General features: G+C 38.2%; 3 protein-coding genes across 3 annotated transcripts in view; 1 reads left to right on the top strand and 2 right to left on the bottom strand.

Moving 5' to 3' along the window:
* adck1 (aarF domain containing kinase 1) overlaps positions 1-9,168 on the bottom strand; it is a 167,320-nt gene extending 158,152 nt beyond the window's left edge. The window contains exons 1-3 of the mRNA XM_079832759.1: positions 9,096-9,168; positions 8,290-8,429; positions 4,827-4,910 (exon numbers count right to left, since the gene is read on the bottom strand). Coding sequence (XP_079688885.1) covers positions 4,827-4,910; positions 8,290-8,421 — 216 coding nt within the window. The 5' untranslated portion in view covers positions 8,422-8,429; positions 9,096-9,168. The remainder of the gene's footprint in view (positions 1-4,826; positions 4,911-8,289; positions 8,430-9,095) is intronic.
* A 1,289-nt stretch (positions 9,169-10,457) lies between these two features.
* On the bottom strand, positions 10,458-11,529 carry slirp (SRA stem-loop interacting RNA binding protein). Its single transcript, XM_079832589.1, has 4 exons — positions 11,414-11,529; positions 11,200-11,258; positions 10,997-11,104; positions 10,458-10,749 (listed from the first exon to the last, which is right to left on the bottom strand). Exons 1-4 carry the CDS (start codon positions 11,502-11,504, stop codon positions 10,681-10,683), a joined length of 327 nt encoding a protein of 108 aa, XP_079688715.1. The 5' UTR covers positions 11,505-11,529; the 3' UTR covers positions 10,458-10,680.
* A 188-nt stretch (positions 11,530-11,717) lies between these two features.
* Positions 11,718-17,837, top strand: alkbh1 (alkB homolog 1, histone H2A dioxygenase). The gene is made up of 6 exons (XM_079832720.1): positions 11,718-11,859; positions 12,549-12,657; positions 13,004-13,166; positions 13,739-13,829; positions 16,056-16,249; positions 16,484-17,837. The coding sequence occupies exons 1-6, from the start codon at positions 11,719-11,721 to the stop codon at positions 16,905-16,907; spliced, it is 1,122 nt and encodes a 373-aa protein (XP_079688846.1). The 5' UTR covers position 11,718; the 3' UTR covers positions 16,908-17,837.
* Positions 17,838-19,053: the final 1,216 nt, after the last annotated feature.

The raw sequence follows: 19,053 nt of genomic DNA, 5'->3' as shown, positions 1-19,053 counted from the left end.
ACAATCAAAATAATATCAATGAAATACACAACCGATCAAGAGTTTGGGGTCTGTAAGATTTTAAAATGTCTCTTTTGCTCACCTAGGCTACATTCATTTGATAAAAAATACAGTAAAAACAGTAATATTGTGAAATATACGATTGCAAATAACTGTTTTCTATATACATTTCTTATACATTCAAAAGTAATTTGTTCCTGTGACAGCATAAGCTGAATTTTCAGCAGTCTTCAGTGTCATGTGATCCTTCAAAAATCATTCTGCTGATTTGGTGTTGAGAAACATTTGTTGAAAACTGTTGTGCTGCTTAATATTCGAGGAAACCGTGATACAAGATGAAAAAATTAAAATGGTCATCATTTACTCACCCTCAGTTGTTCCAAACCTGTATCATTTTTTTTCCTTCCGTTGAACACAAGATTGAAAAAGATTTTGAAGAATATGGGTAAAAAAAAAGCTGATGGGCCCCATTGACTTCCATGTTACGGAGGGGAAAAAATCCTATGGAAGTCAATGGGGCCCATCAACTGTTTGGTACCGGAGCTTCATCTACATATCATCTTTTGTGTTCAGCAGAAGAAAGAAATTCATACATGTTTGGAACAACTTGAGAGTGAGTAAATGATGATAGAATTTTCATTTTTGTGTGAACTATCCCTTTAATAGAAAGTTCAAATAAACTTTTATTTGAAAATATAAATATTTGGTAACACTTTACTTTAAGGTGACGGTTACATATTTACATATTTATGTACTTATTATGGTAATAACATTAAAAGTAACCATAATTACAAATAACTCACCCAAAACCAAACCTAACCATAACTCTGCAGTAAGTTTTCCTAATATTAGTTTCATGAGATTACTATACATTGTACTTATTTGAGTAAAATGTAGTACTCAGTTGTAATTAAGTACTATATGTCACCTTAAAATAAAGTGTTACCAAATATATTTATTTCAAATAAAAATACTTTGTCACTTTTCATCAATTGAATGCATCCTTGCTGAATAAAAGTATTAATTTCTTTCCAAGAAAGTCATCCTACAGATTGTCATCTGTCCCCAAAGGAAGTCTATGCCACATTCATGTTGACATGATTATTATAAAAGCACAAAAACTGTCAAGTAATAATCATTACGTCACACAAATGTGAGTAGTGATTTAATTGCTGAGATGGAAAGCACTTGGTAGGCACAAAGAGCAGGTGGTCTGGTCTGCAGAGAGCAGAAGCATGGTTAACTGCGTGGAACGTCCCTCATTACATGAGTCACACGCAGTGGCCCATTACAGAGCCGCAGCACCTGGGAGCCCCCCCATGATCCCTTGCACTGTTCTCATGGAGCAATGAGACATGCTCGTCCTCCTCCAAATCATCCAATGCGCCCCCAAAAACCATCCTCCTTCACAAATTTTTAGAGCTGAAATATGATAATGTACAAATGTGGTGATACCAAACTAGGAGTACATCTCATTCCACTTTCTAGTTCCCTAGAATTTGAATCATGAAAATGCACAAGCCAGGACCTTGATCGGTAAACATTGAGACACTGATAATTCAATTACACGCAGCAAGATTATGAGGTCATGTATTAAAATGTAGCTAACAAATGGTTTGGTACCATTTGTTTATTGTGCATTTTGTCATTTAGCCTATAATAAACAGCAGAGTGGGGGGAAAAGGTCAAAAACCATTTCAAATCTGTTTGTTTCAATTACTCAATTAATCATTTATATTCAACAATGTATCACTCAAAACGAACATACTGCAAAAATCTCAACATTTAGTAAAATGCTAGTCTCACGTAGCCACAGCAGAAGGTCTGGACTCCATCTGACTGATTGGTAAAGCAACCAATCACAGTTTGTTTTATGTTCAGCATCACGTTTAGGGGCATGAAGATGTAAAATCGATGTCCCTACAATAACAGACCGGCATGTAAAACTCTTGGATGTCTTTTAAAGAGTCTATGCCATGAACTTCGCAATATCCAGCATTTAGTTGATCCTGATAAGTGCTCATTGTCACAGTTGTAAACTCGATGGCTTTCTTCCATGAGGGGGTTTGTCTGTGTTTCCAGGCGGACCGTTAAAAAACGCGACACACACGTCTCCCGGACATCCTGCAAAATTCAACCAAGATGACAACTTCGAAACTCCCATGTTTCCAATTTTGTTGTTTTTTACTAGTAAAATGCATTCTCAAAAGTGATCATGTACACCACGTTACAGTCCAATGTTAAGAATCTAATTTTAATAAATACTATAGTACTAAATGATTAGCATATTCCTTTACTATGGCATTTGCACAGTACTCCAAAAGATACCATGGTGCATGTCTAAAATACTGTGGTATTACTATGGTAAATGTGCAGAACAAAAGAATTACCGATGATTTTTAGGTGTACACCATTTAAAAGACTTTTAAACCTGTTAATTTGTACAACTGTCTACAATGCAGAAAAACATTAAATGAGTAAAATCTAAGCAAGAATGATCCGAAACAACCTTCGACCAGTGAGCTGAATCACCAAGTGAGAGAATAATTAGAAGCCAAATCTCTCCTCTATATTAAATCAGGGGCCTGCATTAATTCTAATCAGCATGTGTAGCCAGGCTTGACTGCGGGCCCCGAGGGGGAAGGAGAACGGCACCCTATCCTCTGTTCCCAGGCCTGGCAGAGAGTTCATCTGGCTCGGACCCTGCTCTTCAGGGTTCAGCGCTTCCCTCCAGCGACTGCCATCAGCGCTCAGACTCACACACACAGGTGAGAGACTGCAACCTTTCCCTGCACCAGCTGTTTAACTGTACCTGATGGAGCTGTTCAAATGGCCTTTATACACAGGGGTGGAAATGCCACAAGAATTATTGCCTGGCATTTGCAGCTATGATCCTACAAACAGCAAGCCAGATTGTTTAGGGTGTTTAAGAAATGTTTTTAATTTCAGTGTTTTGGAAGCTTGATCAATGCATCAATAATGAGATTGGATGTTAGTTTATTGACTTTAATGCTGTCATATTGGTTTGAGTAATGTGTTGGCTTGGATGACATTTAATAAAATTTGATTGCTTATTATACTACATGTAATTTAAGATTACATGAACGGCATAAAAGAGTAAAAATCGTTGTGTATGTGCAAGGACATCGCTAAAAATCATAGAGCCTAAGAAAAAAAATGTACAGGTGGGCAGAATATTGCACACTGCTTATTTCATCATATATATATATATATATATATATACACTCACCTTAAGGGTTATTAGGAACACCATACTAATACTGTGTTTGACCCTCTTTCGCCTTCAGAACTGCCTTAATTCTACATGGCATTGATTCAACAAGGTGCTGAAAGCATTCTTTAGAAATGTTGGCCCATATTGATAGGATCGCATCTTGCAGTTGATGGAGATTTGTGGGCTGCAAATCCAGGTCACGAAGCTCCCGTTCCACCACATCCCAAAGATGCTCTATTGGGTTGAGATCTGGTGACTGTGGGGGCCATTTTAGTACAGTGAACTCATTGTCATGTTCAAGAAACCAATTTGAAATGATTCGAGTTTTGTGACATGGTGCATTATCCTCCTGGAAGTCAGCTTATCAGAGGATGGGTACATGGTGGTCATAAAGGGATGGACATGGTCAGAAACAATGCTCAGGTAGGCCGTGGCATTTAAACGATGCCCAATTGGCACTAAGGGGCCTAAAGTGTGCCAAGAAAACATCCCCCACACCATTACACCACCACCACCAGCCTGCACAGTGGTAACAAGGCATGATGGATTCATGTTCTCATTCTGTTTACGCCAAATTCTGACTCTACCATCTGAATGTCTCAACAGAAATCGAGACTAATCAGACCAGGCAACATTTTTCCAGTATTCAACTGTCCAATTTTGGTGAGCTCATGCAAATTGTAGCCTCTTTTTCCTATTTGTAGTGGAGATGAGTGGTCCCCGGTGGGGTCTTCTGCTGTTGTAGTCCATCCGCCTCAAGGTTGTGCGTGTTGTGGCTTCACAAATGCTTTGCTGCATACCTCGGTTGAGTCAGTCGGCCCATTCTCCTTTGACCTCTTGCATCAACAAGGCATTTTCACCCACAGGACTGCCGCATACTGGATGTTTTTCCCTTTTCACACCATTCATTGTAAACCCTAGAAATGGTTGTGCGTGAAAATCCCAGTAACTGAGCAGATTGTGAAATACTCAGACCGGCCCGTCTGGCACCAACAACCATGCCACGCTCAAAATTGCTTAAATCACCTTTCTTTCCCATTCTGACATTCAGTTTGGAGTTCAGGAGATTGTCTTGACCAGGACCACACCCCTAAATGCATTGAAGCAACTGTCATGTGATTGGTTGATTAGATAATTGCATTAATGAGAAATTGAACAGGTGTTCCTAATAATCCTTTAGGTGAGTGTATACACACACACACACACACACACACCAACAACACAGTGGCTCCTAAAACAGTGTATTGTAAGTAAAGATTGTTCAGGCCTTTTCTGGATCTCTTGGTAGTATGTTATGCAGTTCATAGAATTAGCACATATTTAGTGCACTTTCAGAGGCAGAAGCACAACAAGAGATGCCCATTCATCTCTAGAAAGATTAATTTACAGAATTACAGTACCATAGCATTTCTTTCTTGAAATGAGGATATTCAAGAAAAATGACCACTTCAGTTCTGGACATACTCATGTGGACCCAGGCTTTCCTAACTACACTTTCCTATCAAATAAAGCCCAAAATAAATCAAATAAAATGTGCACACAACAGATATTCCTGGATATAACCCATCACCACCAAGACAAAGAGTTTTACCTTTGATTTGACAGCCCAGTACTCCTCTGTCCCATACTGTACATCTCTGAGAGTGGTGAGGTAGTCATAACTGATGACAGCTGTCTGAAAACATTCATTTCAGAGAGAAAGACTGTGAATAAAACCTGCATACTAGACACAAAAATAACTTAAAAAGTTTAGTAATTCACTTGTAAATGTAAATGTATTTAATATAAAATAAATATTAAACAGTAACATTTTGCCTGTTAATTGTCAGGCCCTGTTTACACCTGGTATTAAGATTTGAAATTGGACATTGCATTATTATGGAAACGGTACTTTCAAAACTTTTAAAGGGGCTTAATTTTCATATTTATGAACAACTTGGTTAAACATATGACTTTCAAGCTATTTTCAAGCAATTTTAGTGTCCAAGTTATTTTGTAATTTACAGTTAGGGGTGTGCCATAACATCCCATCCACATGATAAAAAAAAGTGTCATATCGCGATATCAATGATATAGCGGTGCGATGACGTATGGCGCATTTACGTTCCCTAGCGCGCACAACAACAACATCTGTCTGAGAGTAAGGGCAGCATGTCAGCCTAAGATGACGATTTTGTACATAAAAAGGGAGCTATGATAATTAGACGATATTTTGCTGTGTGTGTTATTGTGCCGGTACCTCGGCAGGTTTAGGACTGTCATGGACGGCTGGCTCCTAAAGTTTTTGATATTCTTCATATAATGTGTGGTGGGCAGTTCACAACAACAGAAATGATCTTTTCCAATACATTTCAATTGATCTTTTGATTTTTACCTTTTTATAGGCATTTTTACCTTTATACATTTATTTTTGAAACCTAATTATTTACATGCATCTTTTGTCAAAATCATAAATGTAATCAAATGTAATTATAATAATAAGACACAATAGGGCTGTTACCAATCAAATTAAATAAGTATCAACAAAATTCTTCTTTGCAAAGGAGAGGAAACACAGAAGCTGCATTTGAAGTGGCATTTAGATGCATTTACACTGTTTAATGCAGCTCAGAGGTGCCAAATGAATAACCTGCAGATACAAATGCATAAATAATGTTGTTTATGTTTTAAACATAAAACATTGAATATTTAGCATGACAAGCAAGTCCCACATCAAGATGTTGGGTCTGGGAACATTTGGCCATTTGGCAGGGCTCAATCCGAGGCGGGATAAACCGTTGTCTTTGAAATTCCCTCTACACGCAATAGGATAGCGCTACAACCAACCAGAGCCAGGAAGAAGGTGAAGCGGAGCTAGTTGATAGATTAAACTTTCGCCGTATTCCGGTCGGCAAAACTCAGAACACGTCTTCCTTTCTTAAGAATGACTTCAGTGCCGTTCTTTGTTCTTTTCTTAAAGAAAAGCTTAACTCCAAGTCTTCCAGAGTCTCAGCCAAAGCCGATTCGAAAGACCGCTGTTCGCCAGCTTCTTTGTTTACAAGTAGCATGCAGAACGCCGCAACTCTGCTGTCATTATGTTAAGCCCGCCCACCGACTCTATACACGATGTGATTGGCCTGACTAGAGTTTGGTTTTCCCAGCACGCAAGCCAACGGAGAGTTGCTAGACGACCCTGGCAGCTACATTTGCTGCCGCTGGGGTGCATCTAGATTTCTAGGCTATTGAATATTGATATTTTAAATTATTTTAAATCCACCAGTAGGTGGCAGCAAGGCACAGTTAACAAGCGAGTCATAAAAATTCAACCGATAAATTAATATGGCGGATTCATTCCGGAACGAAGCATTTGACTGTCATTGGGTGTTTCTCAAATGGAAGGCTGCGTCCTATGAAGGCTGCATATCTCCGCTGACACATCATCAAACGTCGCCGAAGGCCATCTCAATTTGAAGGATCTTTGGAAGGCAGCCTTTGTTTCGCGTCCTTCATTTTGTAGGACGCATCGGATGTATCCCTCATGGTCTAAAATCACCCACAATCCTTTGCGCACATTCCAATTCATGACAATAAACTGACAGAAAATTAGTTGGTACTGAGCTTGTCTGAATTTATTATGAAATATAAGACAAAAATAATGTTTTCGGACATAAAAGCATAGATGTTATATTTTGATTTGCAGTAAATTCATCACTAACACTAAACTGACAATATTGTAAGCCACTGGGAGACCGCAGACGGCTGTCATTCACTGTATTGCATTTATACAAAGCAAGTTAAATTTGTAATACAAAGTATTTTTTCAAAATTAAGTTTTAATAGTATTTTCGCTTTGTGACCGCAGGGGCGGGAGCCTGCGTGACGTAGCCATGCGCACTTACTAGATCGTCTCATTCTAGCATTTAATTGCTGAGGAGGACACTAGCCTACAAGCCTCAGAAGGACTGGACTAGGAAGGATGCAGTCTCTCTAGGATGCAGCCTTCCGTTTGAGAAACCCATAATCTATCTTAGGTCATCGAATCATTGATTCAACTGATTCGTTCAAAATGCTGTTTCATTCACGCCCTTAATTATGCAGAACTTTAAGGCTTTATATAATGTAAACAAATGAGCTATAAAAAATGTTTTAGCCATTCTACTTCCTCCTCCTTTTGTTTAATGGTGATTTACATAACCTACTTAGTGCACATCACCACCTATTTGTTGGTTGTGCAATAATGTTTTCAATCTTTCAAAAATGTTCTTTAATTCACTGACAATAAGGATTATATTGTTTATTTGATGCTAATTAATCGAATGAATAAGTTAACATTTAAACATAACCTTGTTATAAAAGTGCTTTAGAATTAATATATAAAATTGTATATTATATAACTGTAACTATATAACAAATTCAGTTATATTAATATGACTATATTACATAATACGCATCTGAATACCTCTTAAACAAACTAACCCTGGAACATAACCCGTTCCGGAGCAAAATTATGTTCAGAGAGTGAGCTGCTACTGCTACTTACATACCCTGAAAGTCACCTCCGTCTTTGGAACCGAAAGTTGAGGTTATACGCTTATTACTCTTAAACATACCTGGGTAAGACGCATAACCTGCTTTCTGGAATACCCCCCTGATGTTGAACCTGTAAGCACTGCACTGTGTTTACAATGTGAACAGCGTCAGAGACTGACACGGAAGAGAAGAAATGTTGAATAAATTAGTTATTTCGGGGGCTTTTTTGCACACAAAAAATATTCTCGTCGCTTCATAACATTAAGGTTGAACCACTGGAGTCACATGAACCATTTTAACGATGTCTTTGCTACCTTTCTGGGCCTTGAAAGCGGTCTTGATTACATTGCAGTCTATGTGGGGTCAGAAAGCTGTCAGATTTCATCAAAAATATCTTAATTTGTGTTCCGAAGATGAATGAAGGTCTTACGGGTTTGGAACGACATGAGGGTGAGTAACTAATGACAGAAATGTCATTTTGGGGTGAACTAACCCTTTAATGAATTAAAAGTATGAAATGACGAAAAATATTTATTCATATTTACCGTTGCAGCTGCCCTCCCAAATCGGACAATGCTGAGATCATTGAAGTCCACATTTTTGCTGTACAGGTAAATTCCTGACGATGCAAACACTGCAGTGGCCACAGATGATACCTTCAGTAGCCGAACAGCCATGTGAGGAACTGCAAAAAGACAGATAAACATTATCTATCAGCATCAAGCAGTTGACCCTGTAGTAAGCCTATCATACTCAAAACATCAGCAGATTTAAAAACAAATAGTAAATCACACTCAAATGCAGTATTAGATTCTGATTAGAATAACTGATATTTCATTTCTCATAATGTTTCACATGTGCCTTCCCATACGGAGTTTGTAAATAACAAACATATAATTAATGGGATGCTAATATAATTTCAGAAATAACACATAACAATAAACAGTTTGATAAACTTTGTGGGCGTGGCATTTAAGTTGTGACGTCGTTGTTTATTCATGATCAACTTGGGCTCATCATGATGCTTTTAGAAAACGCAGCCCTAGTTTACACAACCGAAAGCAAGTAGCGTTATATATCAGATGTATGAATGAGGTAAATTAAACTCCACAGCAACACAGTTTAAGCAAAAGCATATCGAAGCACATGTAATCCAGTTTCATTCATAATATCAGTCGGTGTATTGAAAGACACGGTCAGCTGATCACAAATAGTGTTTGTGTTATACAAGCGCTTGCGTAACACACAGAGAGAACATAACTAAATAACCGACAGCGTTTTATCACATGATGTTAATAACTGTGCTGAATTAAGTATTGTTAGAGAATCATAAAGCAGCGGATTGATTTACCTTCATTTACTCACGCTGTCATCCACTAACCGGTGTCGCTCTGTGACCTCTAAACTCCGGCTTCTCCGTTGACGTGCGCGGCGCAAAGCATCATGGTCAATGTAGTTTAGAGAAAAAGACCCATTCTTTGTGGTTTGGATTGGAAATTAAATAAACATTCAATCATTTTAAGCTTTTGATCCATATTAAGACATTTTTAATGCAAGCCAAAACAGTCCTGATTTAATTTCTTACACATATACATTCTTGTGATTGAAACTTACGCAAGGCACACATTACAAAATGTAATCACAACTATTTTTTTTCTAATCAACGATATGATTGAGCATAGCAATAAAAACCATTCCAACCACATTCTTCTTACAGAGAGAACCTCAGTCAAAAGATCTATTTTAAAATGTATTTCATAAACACATTATATACTCCTTTTCTTTGAGGTGAAGAGGACAAGGTAGTGATGGAGCGTGACCAGATTTAACATGACATGAGCTCGGACAGATAATGTGACCGGAACATTGGCAGAGTCATCTTAGATGCAGCCTTGATTAACCTCTAAATAAATTAACCACACTGATGAAATGATCCATGCATCTGCATAACCCAAGTTATACATAAAACTCTTAAGTTATTACTCAACTGTTACAAGTAAAAGTAATAAGGAATTAAGTCAATTTTGCCCAAGCATCTCTAATTACAATATATTTTCTAATTATATAAAGTACCGGTCAAAAGTTTGGAAACATTACTATTATTATGCTACTATGCTCAACAAGGCTGCATTTATTTGATAAAAAATACAGGGAAAAAACAGTAATATTGTGAAATATTACAATTTAAAAGAATGGTTTTCTATTTTAATATACTTTAAAATAGAATTTATTTCTGTGATGCAATGCTGAATTTAAAGCAGCCATTACTCTGGTCACATGATCCTTCAGAAATCATTCTAATATACAGTTGTGCTGCTTAATATTTTTTTATATAACCTGTGACACTTTTTAGAGGATTTTTTGAGGATTAAAAAGTAAAAACAAAAAAACATTTATTTGAAAATATAAATCTACACTACCGTTCTACATTTTGGGGTCAGTCATTTTTTTCTTCTTCTATTTTTAAAAATAGAAAAAAAAGTATCACAGGTTCCAAAAACACATTAAGCAGCACAGCTGTTTCCAACATTGATCTGCAGTGGATTATATATTTGTATATATATTTATATGTGTGTGTGTGTGTGTATGTGTCTATTTTTAGAGAATTTGATTTTGAAGGCTAAAATCCTAAAATCTATTCAGACACAAAGATAATATTAAATAGTACACTAGCAAAGAAAATAATATAATAATCTGTAGCCAACACAGCAAAAGACTTCAAAATATCCCATTTTATTCGACTCACATTTCTTTACATTTCATTGGACGTTCCATAAGAAAAAAAACACTAGACAAGCAGTCAACACAACAATGATCAAAACTCATTAAAGTTTGGCTTCTTGAAAACAAGCATGCCAAGTGAAGACACATCCACAATAAATAAAGAGTTCTCTGTTACTGAAGACACAACACTTGAGATGTGAAATCAGAACTCTTCAGATGTCCTCTGCTTCTTTGTTCGATCTTCTTCCGGAAAATGGCTTTCTGTTTTTTTGCACCTGGAGCTATGTTAAAAAAAAAAATAAGTAAATAGAAAATGACATTTTGATGCAGATGTTAAAACTATAACATTTACAAGGGCTTACTGCGCATGTGCACATCAATAATAAATATTAATTTTAAAAATATTTGCAATGTTTTAAGGGTATGATTTAGGGTGTGGGTGGGTGTATTGATGTTAATAAAGCCTCAAATCACATAAATATCATGCTGGTAGCACAATCTGATCGGTAGCATTTTGTGGACACTCACCTTTGCTCCTTCAATTAAATGAGGATCCTTTTGTAATGCATTCTGCAGCCCTTCCTCTGTAGTGAAGCCTATCCAGCAAAACCCCCGATGAAAACCTGTCTCTTTATCCTGCAAAACAAGAGAAAACTTGTTTCTCAAAGCTCAGCACGACGGGCATATTAAGAGAGTTGATAGACTGAATCGTATTTGTATACGTTACTTACAAATGGCACGAGACACTTCTTCACTTGGCCAAACTGCCCAAAGTATTCTTTAATCTCCTCTGAAAACAGAACACAGAACAGTAACACACGTAAGACAATTATCTGCTACACTTGCATATTATCAGAGATGCTTATGGTGGGTTATGGATAATGACTGATTTAATCAATTCATACGCGTATTATTTACAAATATGATGTATCTTCCTTTACTCACTCGTTGCGATGGTCCATGGTACTTTTGAAACAAATACTTCAAACACCTTCTTGCCAGCTGCTGTCGCTGCTGTCGCTGCCGTCGCTGCCATGTTTCGTCCTTGCCGAATGGAGCTTACGATGACCCTGACCACGTGACCAGAAGAAACAATATTTATTACCTTAAACTATACAATTTATTAACATAAATATCGCATTGTGATACCGTTTATGTTCGTAATTGTTATTTTATTTGCATTATGTAATAAATAAATAAAAAAACAAAGCGACACTTTGTATCATTGGCGTCAGAAGTAGAAAGGTCACATGGTGACGGCAAAGATGGCAGCCTCCATAGTGGAGCATGGAGAAGATGCTTTTAGAAAACTGTTCAAGTTTTACAAGAGGAGAAGTCCTCCTCCAGACTTCAGTGGGGTCATTAATTTCTCCAAACCTTGTAATGACAAGGTGAGACATTCAGACTTAATGAATATTGCGCATTCATTAACATTATGACATTATCCCCCGGTTTTACAGACAGCTTAAGCCTAGTTCCAGGCTAAAATGCACATTTGAGCTGGTTTAACTGAAAACAACTTGCACTGACATATCTTAAAATTTGTCAGTGCCATTGTTTTGTCTCAAAATGTACACCAGTAATGTTTTTTTCTTCTTCTAACTAACGTTTAAAAAACGACTTCCTAATTGAACTAAGGTCTAGTCATAAGCCCTGTCTGTGAAACCAGGCATGTAATACTTTCCAAAACGGGGTATTGTTATCATTAATCAGTTATTACAATATTTATGATCTATATTTATTAACGAATCTGACTATGAAAAATGTTTATTAAAAAGAACAATGTAATGCCAAGATGAGGCATTCAGATTTGAGGAAGATTGCGTATTTAAGTTTATGATTATAAATCTTTACTAAACTGTGCTAAGTATTATATTATATTATAAGAAGATTTGTGTGATTTTATGGTTTATAAAAAAAATAACGTGGCTATGAACTTTGTTTGTTAAACTACAACTACTATTAAGTAGTATATTACATGCTTAGCTTACACATGCAGAACTAGTTGTCGTAGTAGTATTGCTGTGCCTTTGTATTTTATTCAGTTTTGTGCTTCTAGTAATAAAATCTCGTTTGCTAGGTTTTCACCTGTGAACTTAACTCCACTCCTATAAGTGATGAAGATGTTTCTAAAGCTGGTCTTCGGCCAGTAAAAGACTGGAAAGCTTTTGGTTTGCATGGATATCCAGGTATGGTTTAGACGGTTTGAAATAATTGGCATACTGTATGTTCTCCAGAATGTAACGATTTTATGGGTTTGATATAGTGACAGAAGCCTATCATTAAATTCCTTATATGTAAGACGCGATTATATCAAAATCTCCTGTATTGCATAATACAGATTTTAATTTATTATTGCCGCCACTCTGATGGTTAAATGTTTTCAGAATTCCTATACAGGGTAGCCTGTTAATAACACAGAACACTCTATAAAACATGTTAAATCTTGCTCCTTAACATGCTGGTGTTATGGGAAGTCTTCCTGTTTACTTTTAATGAGATTAAATGAACTATATTGTCACTGTTGGAATATAGGTTTTATCTTTATATCCAACCCGTTCCTGCCGGGTTCTCAGCAGTACTGGGTAAAGCAGTGTCTGAAGATCTATCCACAGAAGCCCAACGTGTGTAACCTGGATATGCATATGTCATCTGTGGAGACTGAAAACATCTGGGAAAAAAGCATAGCTGTTATTCAGTAAGTCAAAGATCCTGCCATGCATTGGCAACTTAGAATCTTATTTTATTGTATATTATTTTGGTACTTTTTTTTTTTTTAGAATAAAACAAATGTTATATTTGTATATTTTGTAGGATCTGTGGCAATTATTTGAGTATAGATATGATATAGGTGTGCTGGGTAACTCCACTCTCTGATACTGAGCGTAACATCCCCATAGACACTTTTCTTGTGGCTAGGTCTGTGCTGGTAATTTTACTGTGGCCTAGATGGGTTTTGAGATTTGAGGTATTGCATTTACATTTACATTTAGTCATTTAGCAGACGCTTTTATCCAAAGCGACTTCCAAATGAGAGCAAAAGAAGCAACTAGAACAGTCAAGGGCAACAGTATGCAAGTGCTGTAGCAAGTCTCAGTTAATCTAGCTCAGAACACACAGGACAGGTTTTTTTTATTTTTTTATTTTGTTTTATTTTTTCTATTGCAGTTTGTTAGACCCCCTTTATTGTGTAAATGGTTTGTGCTACTGCACCGTACCTGATCCATCTCATGCTCTTCCTTATCTAAATGGCTCTGTGTATTATTGCAGGAGGAAAGGCTGTGGGAAAAGAGAGCCCAAAACTCTGCTAGAAAAACTGCGCTGGGTGACTCTTGGTTACCACTATGATTGGAACTCCAAGGTACTACATTCACTCTCTAATGTACCTTTTATGTGCTTTAGCAGTGTATCTAACACAAAATGTTATTTTAATGTTGGAGCCGATAGCCTCGTTGGCAGCGCTCTGACATGTAGTGCAGTTGCGCTTCGGGTGACCCGAGTTCAAGTCCAGGCTCGAGGACATTTCCCGATATCGCTCCCCTCTCTTCCACTTTGCACTCTGTCTACTCTATACTATCCTATCGCAATAAAGGCAACTCCTAGCCTGGATGCCAGCCGAACTTAGCCCCGCCCATAACATTTGAGGTCGGGAAGTTCGCTCTGGACTTGATCGGTTATGGAGCAACTATGCTCGAACCAGAGCTGTTCGGACCAATCAAATTGTCAGTGCGGGCTTCATACGATGATGGACAGATGCTCAACAGTAACGTAACCATGCACATCACCAAAGAGCGCTTGGGTTGAATTTGTTCTAATCCTAAACGGAGAACTTGTTCGTATATGGATTCATCCATACCTATTTCTCTTAAAAATTATGATCATGTTGGTAAGTACTCCGTCTATACTTAAACTCTTTTTTACAACACCAACAAAGATCATTTACACTCATCTTCTTCTTCTTCTACTACTTCCAGCGTGCAGTTGAGTTCTGTTGACAACTATGCATCGCTCAACATACGCCACTTACTCTGATTGGTTGGAGGTCTATCCAATTGAGTGCAGAGACATTTTCTTTTCTGATTCGGTTGAAATTCCCCTTAATCACAGCCTCATATTCTGACTAGAATTGAGTATGATGACGTCAAGCTAGGCAACTCCTAAAATAATGTTAAAAAAAAAAGAGATTTTTTATTTATTTAACTTGTGTACACTACCGTTCAAACGTTTGAAGTCAGTAAGATTTGTTTTGTGACAAAAATGTATTCATTTATTTGGCAGAAATAGGATGCAATAAATTGATCAAAGGTGACCGTAACCACTTTTACGTTGTTGCAAAAATTCAAATAGATGCTGTTCTTTTAAACTTTCTACTCATTAAAGTTTGTGCTGCTTAGTATTTCTTCAAAAATGCTGTTTTCAACATTGATAATAATAATAATTGTTTCTTGAGCAGTAAATCAGTATATTAGAATGATTTCTGAAGGATAATGTGACTGAAGACTGGTAGTAATGATGCTGAAAATTCAGCTCTGCCATCACAGGAATAAATTACATTTTAAATGCATTACAATAGAAAACATTTCAAATTGTAATAATATTTCACAATATTACTGTTTTTACAGAATTTTGTAATCAAATAAATGCAGCCTTGGTGAGCTTAAGAGACTTAAACATAAGCGTCCAAACATTACCCGTATGTACTAATACTGAAATTATTTTTATTTGATTTGATTTTATAATCATAAAAAAATATTTATAATATAATCATTTTGTTTTTTCAGCCAAAATAAATATTTCCCTGTGCCTATTGTGGCATTGTTTTTTTTCCTGGAGTGGGAGGGAGAAAATCGTAAAAATCGTATTGTCCAGAATCGTATTATCATTATTTGCTCCTTTCAGGACATTTCATCTCTAATTGTACAGGCCTGATGTCTGCCTGTCTCATTTATATGCTAATTACATAAAAGTGTTTAGTCTTCTGTCCTATTAAATCAGTCAGGAGGTGCACACCGGATTCATTAGCTCTGATGTTAGTTTGACACCGCCAAACGTCTGACGGCAATCAGTGAATTTTAAGCAGACTCTTTCCACCTCCCTTTAAGTAGAACTGAAGGCTGAGGCGCTCACTCCGCTCGGATCAGAGCTAATTCAGCTCTTTGGAGAGGCTGTGCTCATATGATTGTCCATTGATTAGACTTCCATGTATAACTGCTGACAATGACCCACTGTGAAAGCTACAGAGCAGAAAGAACGCTGCAAATGCTCTTTTATCAGTTATGTCAATCATTGATAAGGGCGGCATGAAGGAAGTTGTTATAGACTCGTCCTTCTATAGTGACGTATATCCGAGTGAAAGGGCTTCTCAAACAAGAAAAAATGTAGGATGGGACTTGATTTTGTCCATGGAGAATTGATTGGATCGCTGGATAATTGTGGTTTGCTATACACGTCATCAGTGAAGAGATGTCGCTTTGAATAAAAGCATTTGCTAAATGACTGCCTGCTTACCTCTTATAACGAGAGGCATTTTTACTCTATTGCACTATGATTACTATTACTACTATTCTGACATACTTTTATTCCGCAGACTTACTCCCCAGATCACTACACTCCCTTCCCCAAGGAACTTGACTCGCTTTCTCACAAAGTGGCAGCAGCCTGTGGCTTTCATGGTTTTAACGCTGAGGCGGGCATTCTCAACTACTATCGATCGGATTCGTCGCTTGGAATCCATGTTGACGAATCAGAGCTCGACCATACCCGACCTTTGTTGTCTTTCAGGTGAGGAATATTTATTAATATAAGAAATTCATAACCCCATTTCATGTAAATGAGACTGAAGAGGTTTGCTCAAGTCATGTGTATCTTATCATAACATCTTATTAGTGCACATGTAAACATTGTTTGTGTCCAATATTACTTGGGTATTTCAGAAAACAAAATTAAGTGCATGTAGCGTTTTATCCATACAGCATAAGAAATGCATTCATAAACACTTTTTTCTTTTGATGTTAGTTTTGGACAGACTTCCGTTTTCCTGTTGGGTGGGACTAAGAGAGAAGACTGTCCCACAGCCATGTTCATGCACAGCGGAGACATAATGGTGATGTCAGGACCCAGCCGCCTACTCTATCATGCAGTACCCTGCATTGTCCCCGCCCCTGCTGAAAATGTGCTGCCACCCTGCCTGGCCCAGAGACTAGAAGCAGAGGCGCAGGATGATGACATCATCCAAAGCGTGTCAGTGGAGGATTGGGAGGTTTGCTCCTGGTACTTGCAGACGTCTCGGGTAAATGTGACCGTTCGACAAGTACTCGGTTCCGGTCAGGACTTCCAGAGTCCACAGGCGTCACATTTATCAAGCTGTGAGGAATCAGAGGAAGAAACTCAAAAAAATAAGAAGAGGAAAACCAAATCAGGCTATGAGCGTGATGCTTAACATGTCTTTTTTTTTTTGGGATGGGATCGATGTTTTATTTATTTAAAATGCACCTGGTATTAAAAATTGTACATATGACTGCAAATAAATGTATTATTATTGTGATCTCTTCCAAGATAATGACTCTTCGTTCCAGAGCAGGTGTTGAAAATGCGCAACTGCTTATGTGCCACGTCAAGTCAGCTCGGCTTAAAGCGAAGTCCTTCATTTTACCCTGTCATGACCAACTTCACACACAATGCTTCTCAGTCTGTAGAACAGCAGTGACATTCAGTCCAGTCTGTGGTGAGTCGTGACAATTTGCCAGGCACAGGTCTGTTGATTTAAGGCTGGTTGCCATGTTTGCTCACCCAAGGCTGTAACACTAAACAGACCTGACCTTCAGAGGAAAACCAGGGAGACTGCGTATAATCTTTTTAATCTGGTCAAGCGGTGTCACGACATGTCAAAGCCAGTGTGAGATTGCCTATGACAAGTTCCCCAAGGGACCCAGGTTGACATTGCCATTGTCACTGAAAACTCTGGGGTCCTGTGTTACCATGGTGAATAAACACTTCTGACACTGCGTCTGCCTCTTGTGAAACACTATCAAAAGTTCATGTCAGCATGTGAGATTTGTAAGATTAATGTTTCTGGTCTTTTACATGCTGTAAAAACATAAATGCTCTGCAGTGTTTACCTGTCTGTCTTTTGTTGTCATGGTAGTTTGAGTTGATGCGAGATGTCACCTGGTTTGCCACATCCTGAGGCTGGGGTGGGTTACATGCCTGAAAAACATGGTAAAACCATGGTACTTTGATATAGGCTACTGTGGTATTCATGTACTTACAATATGCCAAGGTACCTCTTGGGATGAACACTTGAGAATGGTAAGAATAATATGGTTTTACCATGCTACTTGTCCAAATAAATGTAATTTTACCACAGTATAAAAAAAAGGAAGACTGGTATTGTGGTATATTGGCTACCATACAGGATGTTAACCATATTCATGTACCATAGTATTTACATGGTACTTCAAAGAATACCATGGTATCATCACAGTCCATATCCCAGTCCACGATGCACGAACCTATGGCAAGGACGCGCAAACCAATCAGGTCCCTTTCCCAAAATGGGCATGACCTACGGCTATAAAAGCCCCCCTTATGCCATAGGATTCAGATTTAATCTCCTTCAGTTTAGTTCCCTTCACTGACCTCCGGATTGAGAAGTCGCCGCCATCGAAAAGGCCTTCAGTGAAACGAGCCACCTGCTTTGCAGTTCTGAGGATGCCGGTTTCCTGTCTTCACTGGACTCCGCCTTCAGCCCACTGTTTCAGCTGCGCCATCCGGCATGCTACATATATCCTTTTTTAAGCTGTGTATGTGTTCGTTGTTGCAACTGACACACTCACAAAAAGAGCAGGCATTGTTTCAAATTTCTCATGTATCATGTGCCTCGTGCAGAGGCCCCCTCTACGGCAGGGATCGTCACATCCTTTGCACTGCGGGTTTAAGCCGTGACCACGCTGAAGCTGCACTCTCTAAGCACGGCTGCCCGGAGTGCGATGAAATGGCGCTGTCGACCCTGTGGGCTCGACTCGCCAGCTTCAATGAGGACCCTGCCACCTCCGCTTTCCCTCTTCTCTCGCTCGGGCCGTGCAGAAAGAAGCGCCGCTAACAGAGAATACCAAAGTCAAGTCATGTCACCTTTATTTATATACCGCTTTTTGCAATGCAGATTGTTTCAAAGCAGCTTCACAATGGTAACAGGAAAATAATGCAACAGAATTTAATAGAAAGTATTATAGTTAAATATTTAGTGTCCCCAACTGAGCAAGCCAAAGGCAACAGTGGCAAGGAACCAAAACTCCATCAGGTGACATAATGGAGAAAAAAACCTTGAGAGAAACCAGGCTCAGTCGGGGTGCCAGTTCTCCTCTGGCCAAACGAACAAACAGTGTATGATTATGATTCAGGCAACATTACAAATCAGAAGTCATATTAGATTGGAACATTCAGAGTAGTTGTCCAGTTCCATCTGGTTGAAGATCGGAGTCATCAAGCAGGAGACGGGCTTGTTGATGTCGATGAGGCCATCACAGGGGAGAGTCTAGTTGACACGGCCTCTGCTGAAACTTCAGGGCTGTCTGGCCCGGATCTGG

The sequence above is a fragment of the Gobio gobio genome (assembly GCF_949357685.1).
Source record: "Gobio gobio genome assembly, chromosome: 13".
Lineage (NCBI taxonomy): Eukaryota > Metazoa > Chordata > Actinopteri > Cypriniformes > Gobionidae > Gobio > Gobio gobio.
Note: the sequence above shows the minus strand (reverse complement) of the source record. Positions and strands in the feature narration are given on the sequence as shown.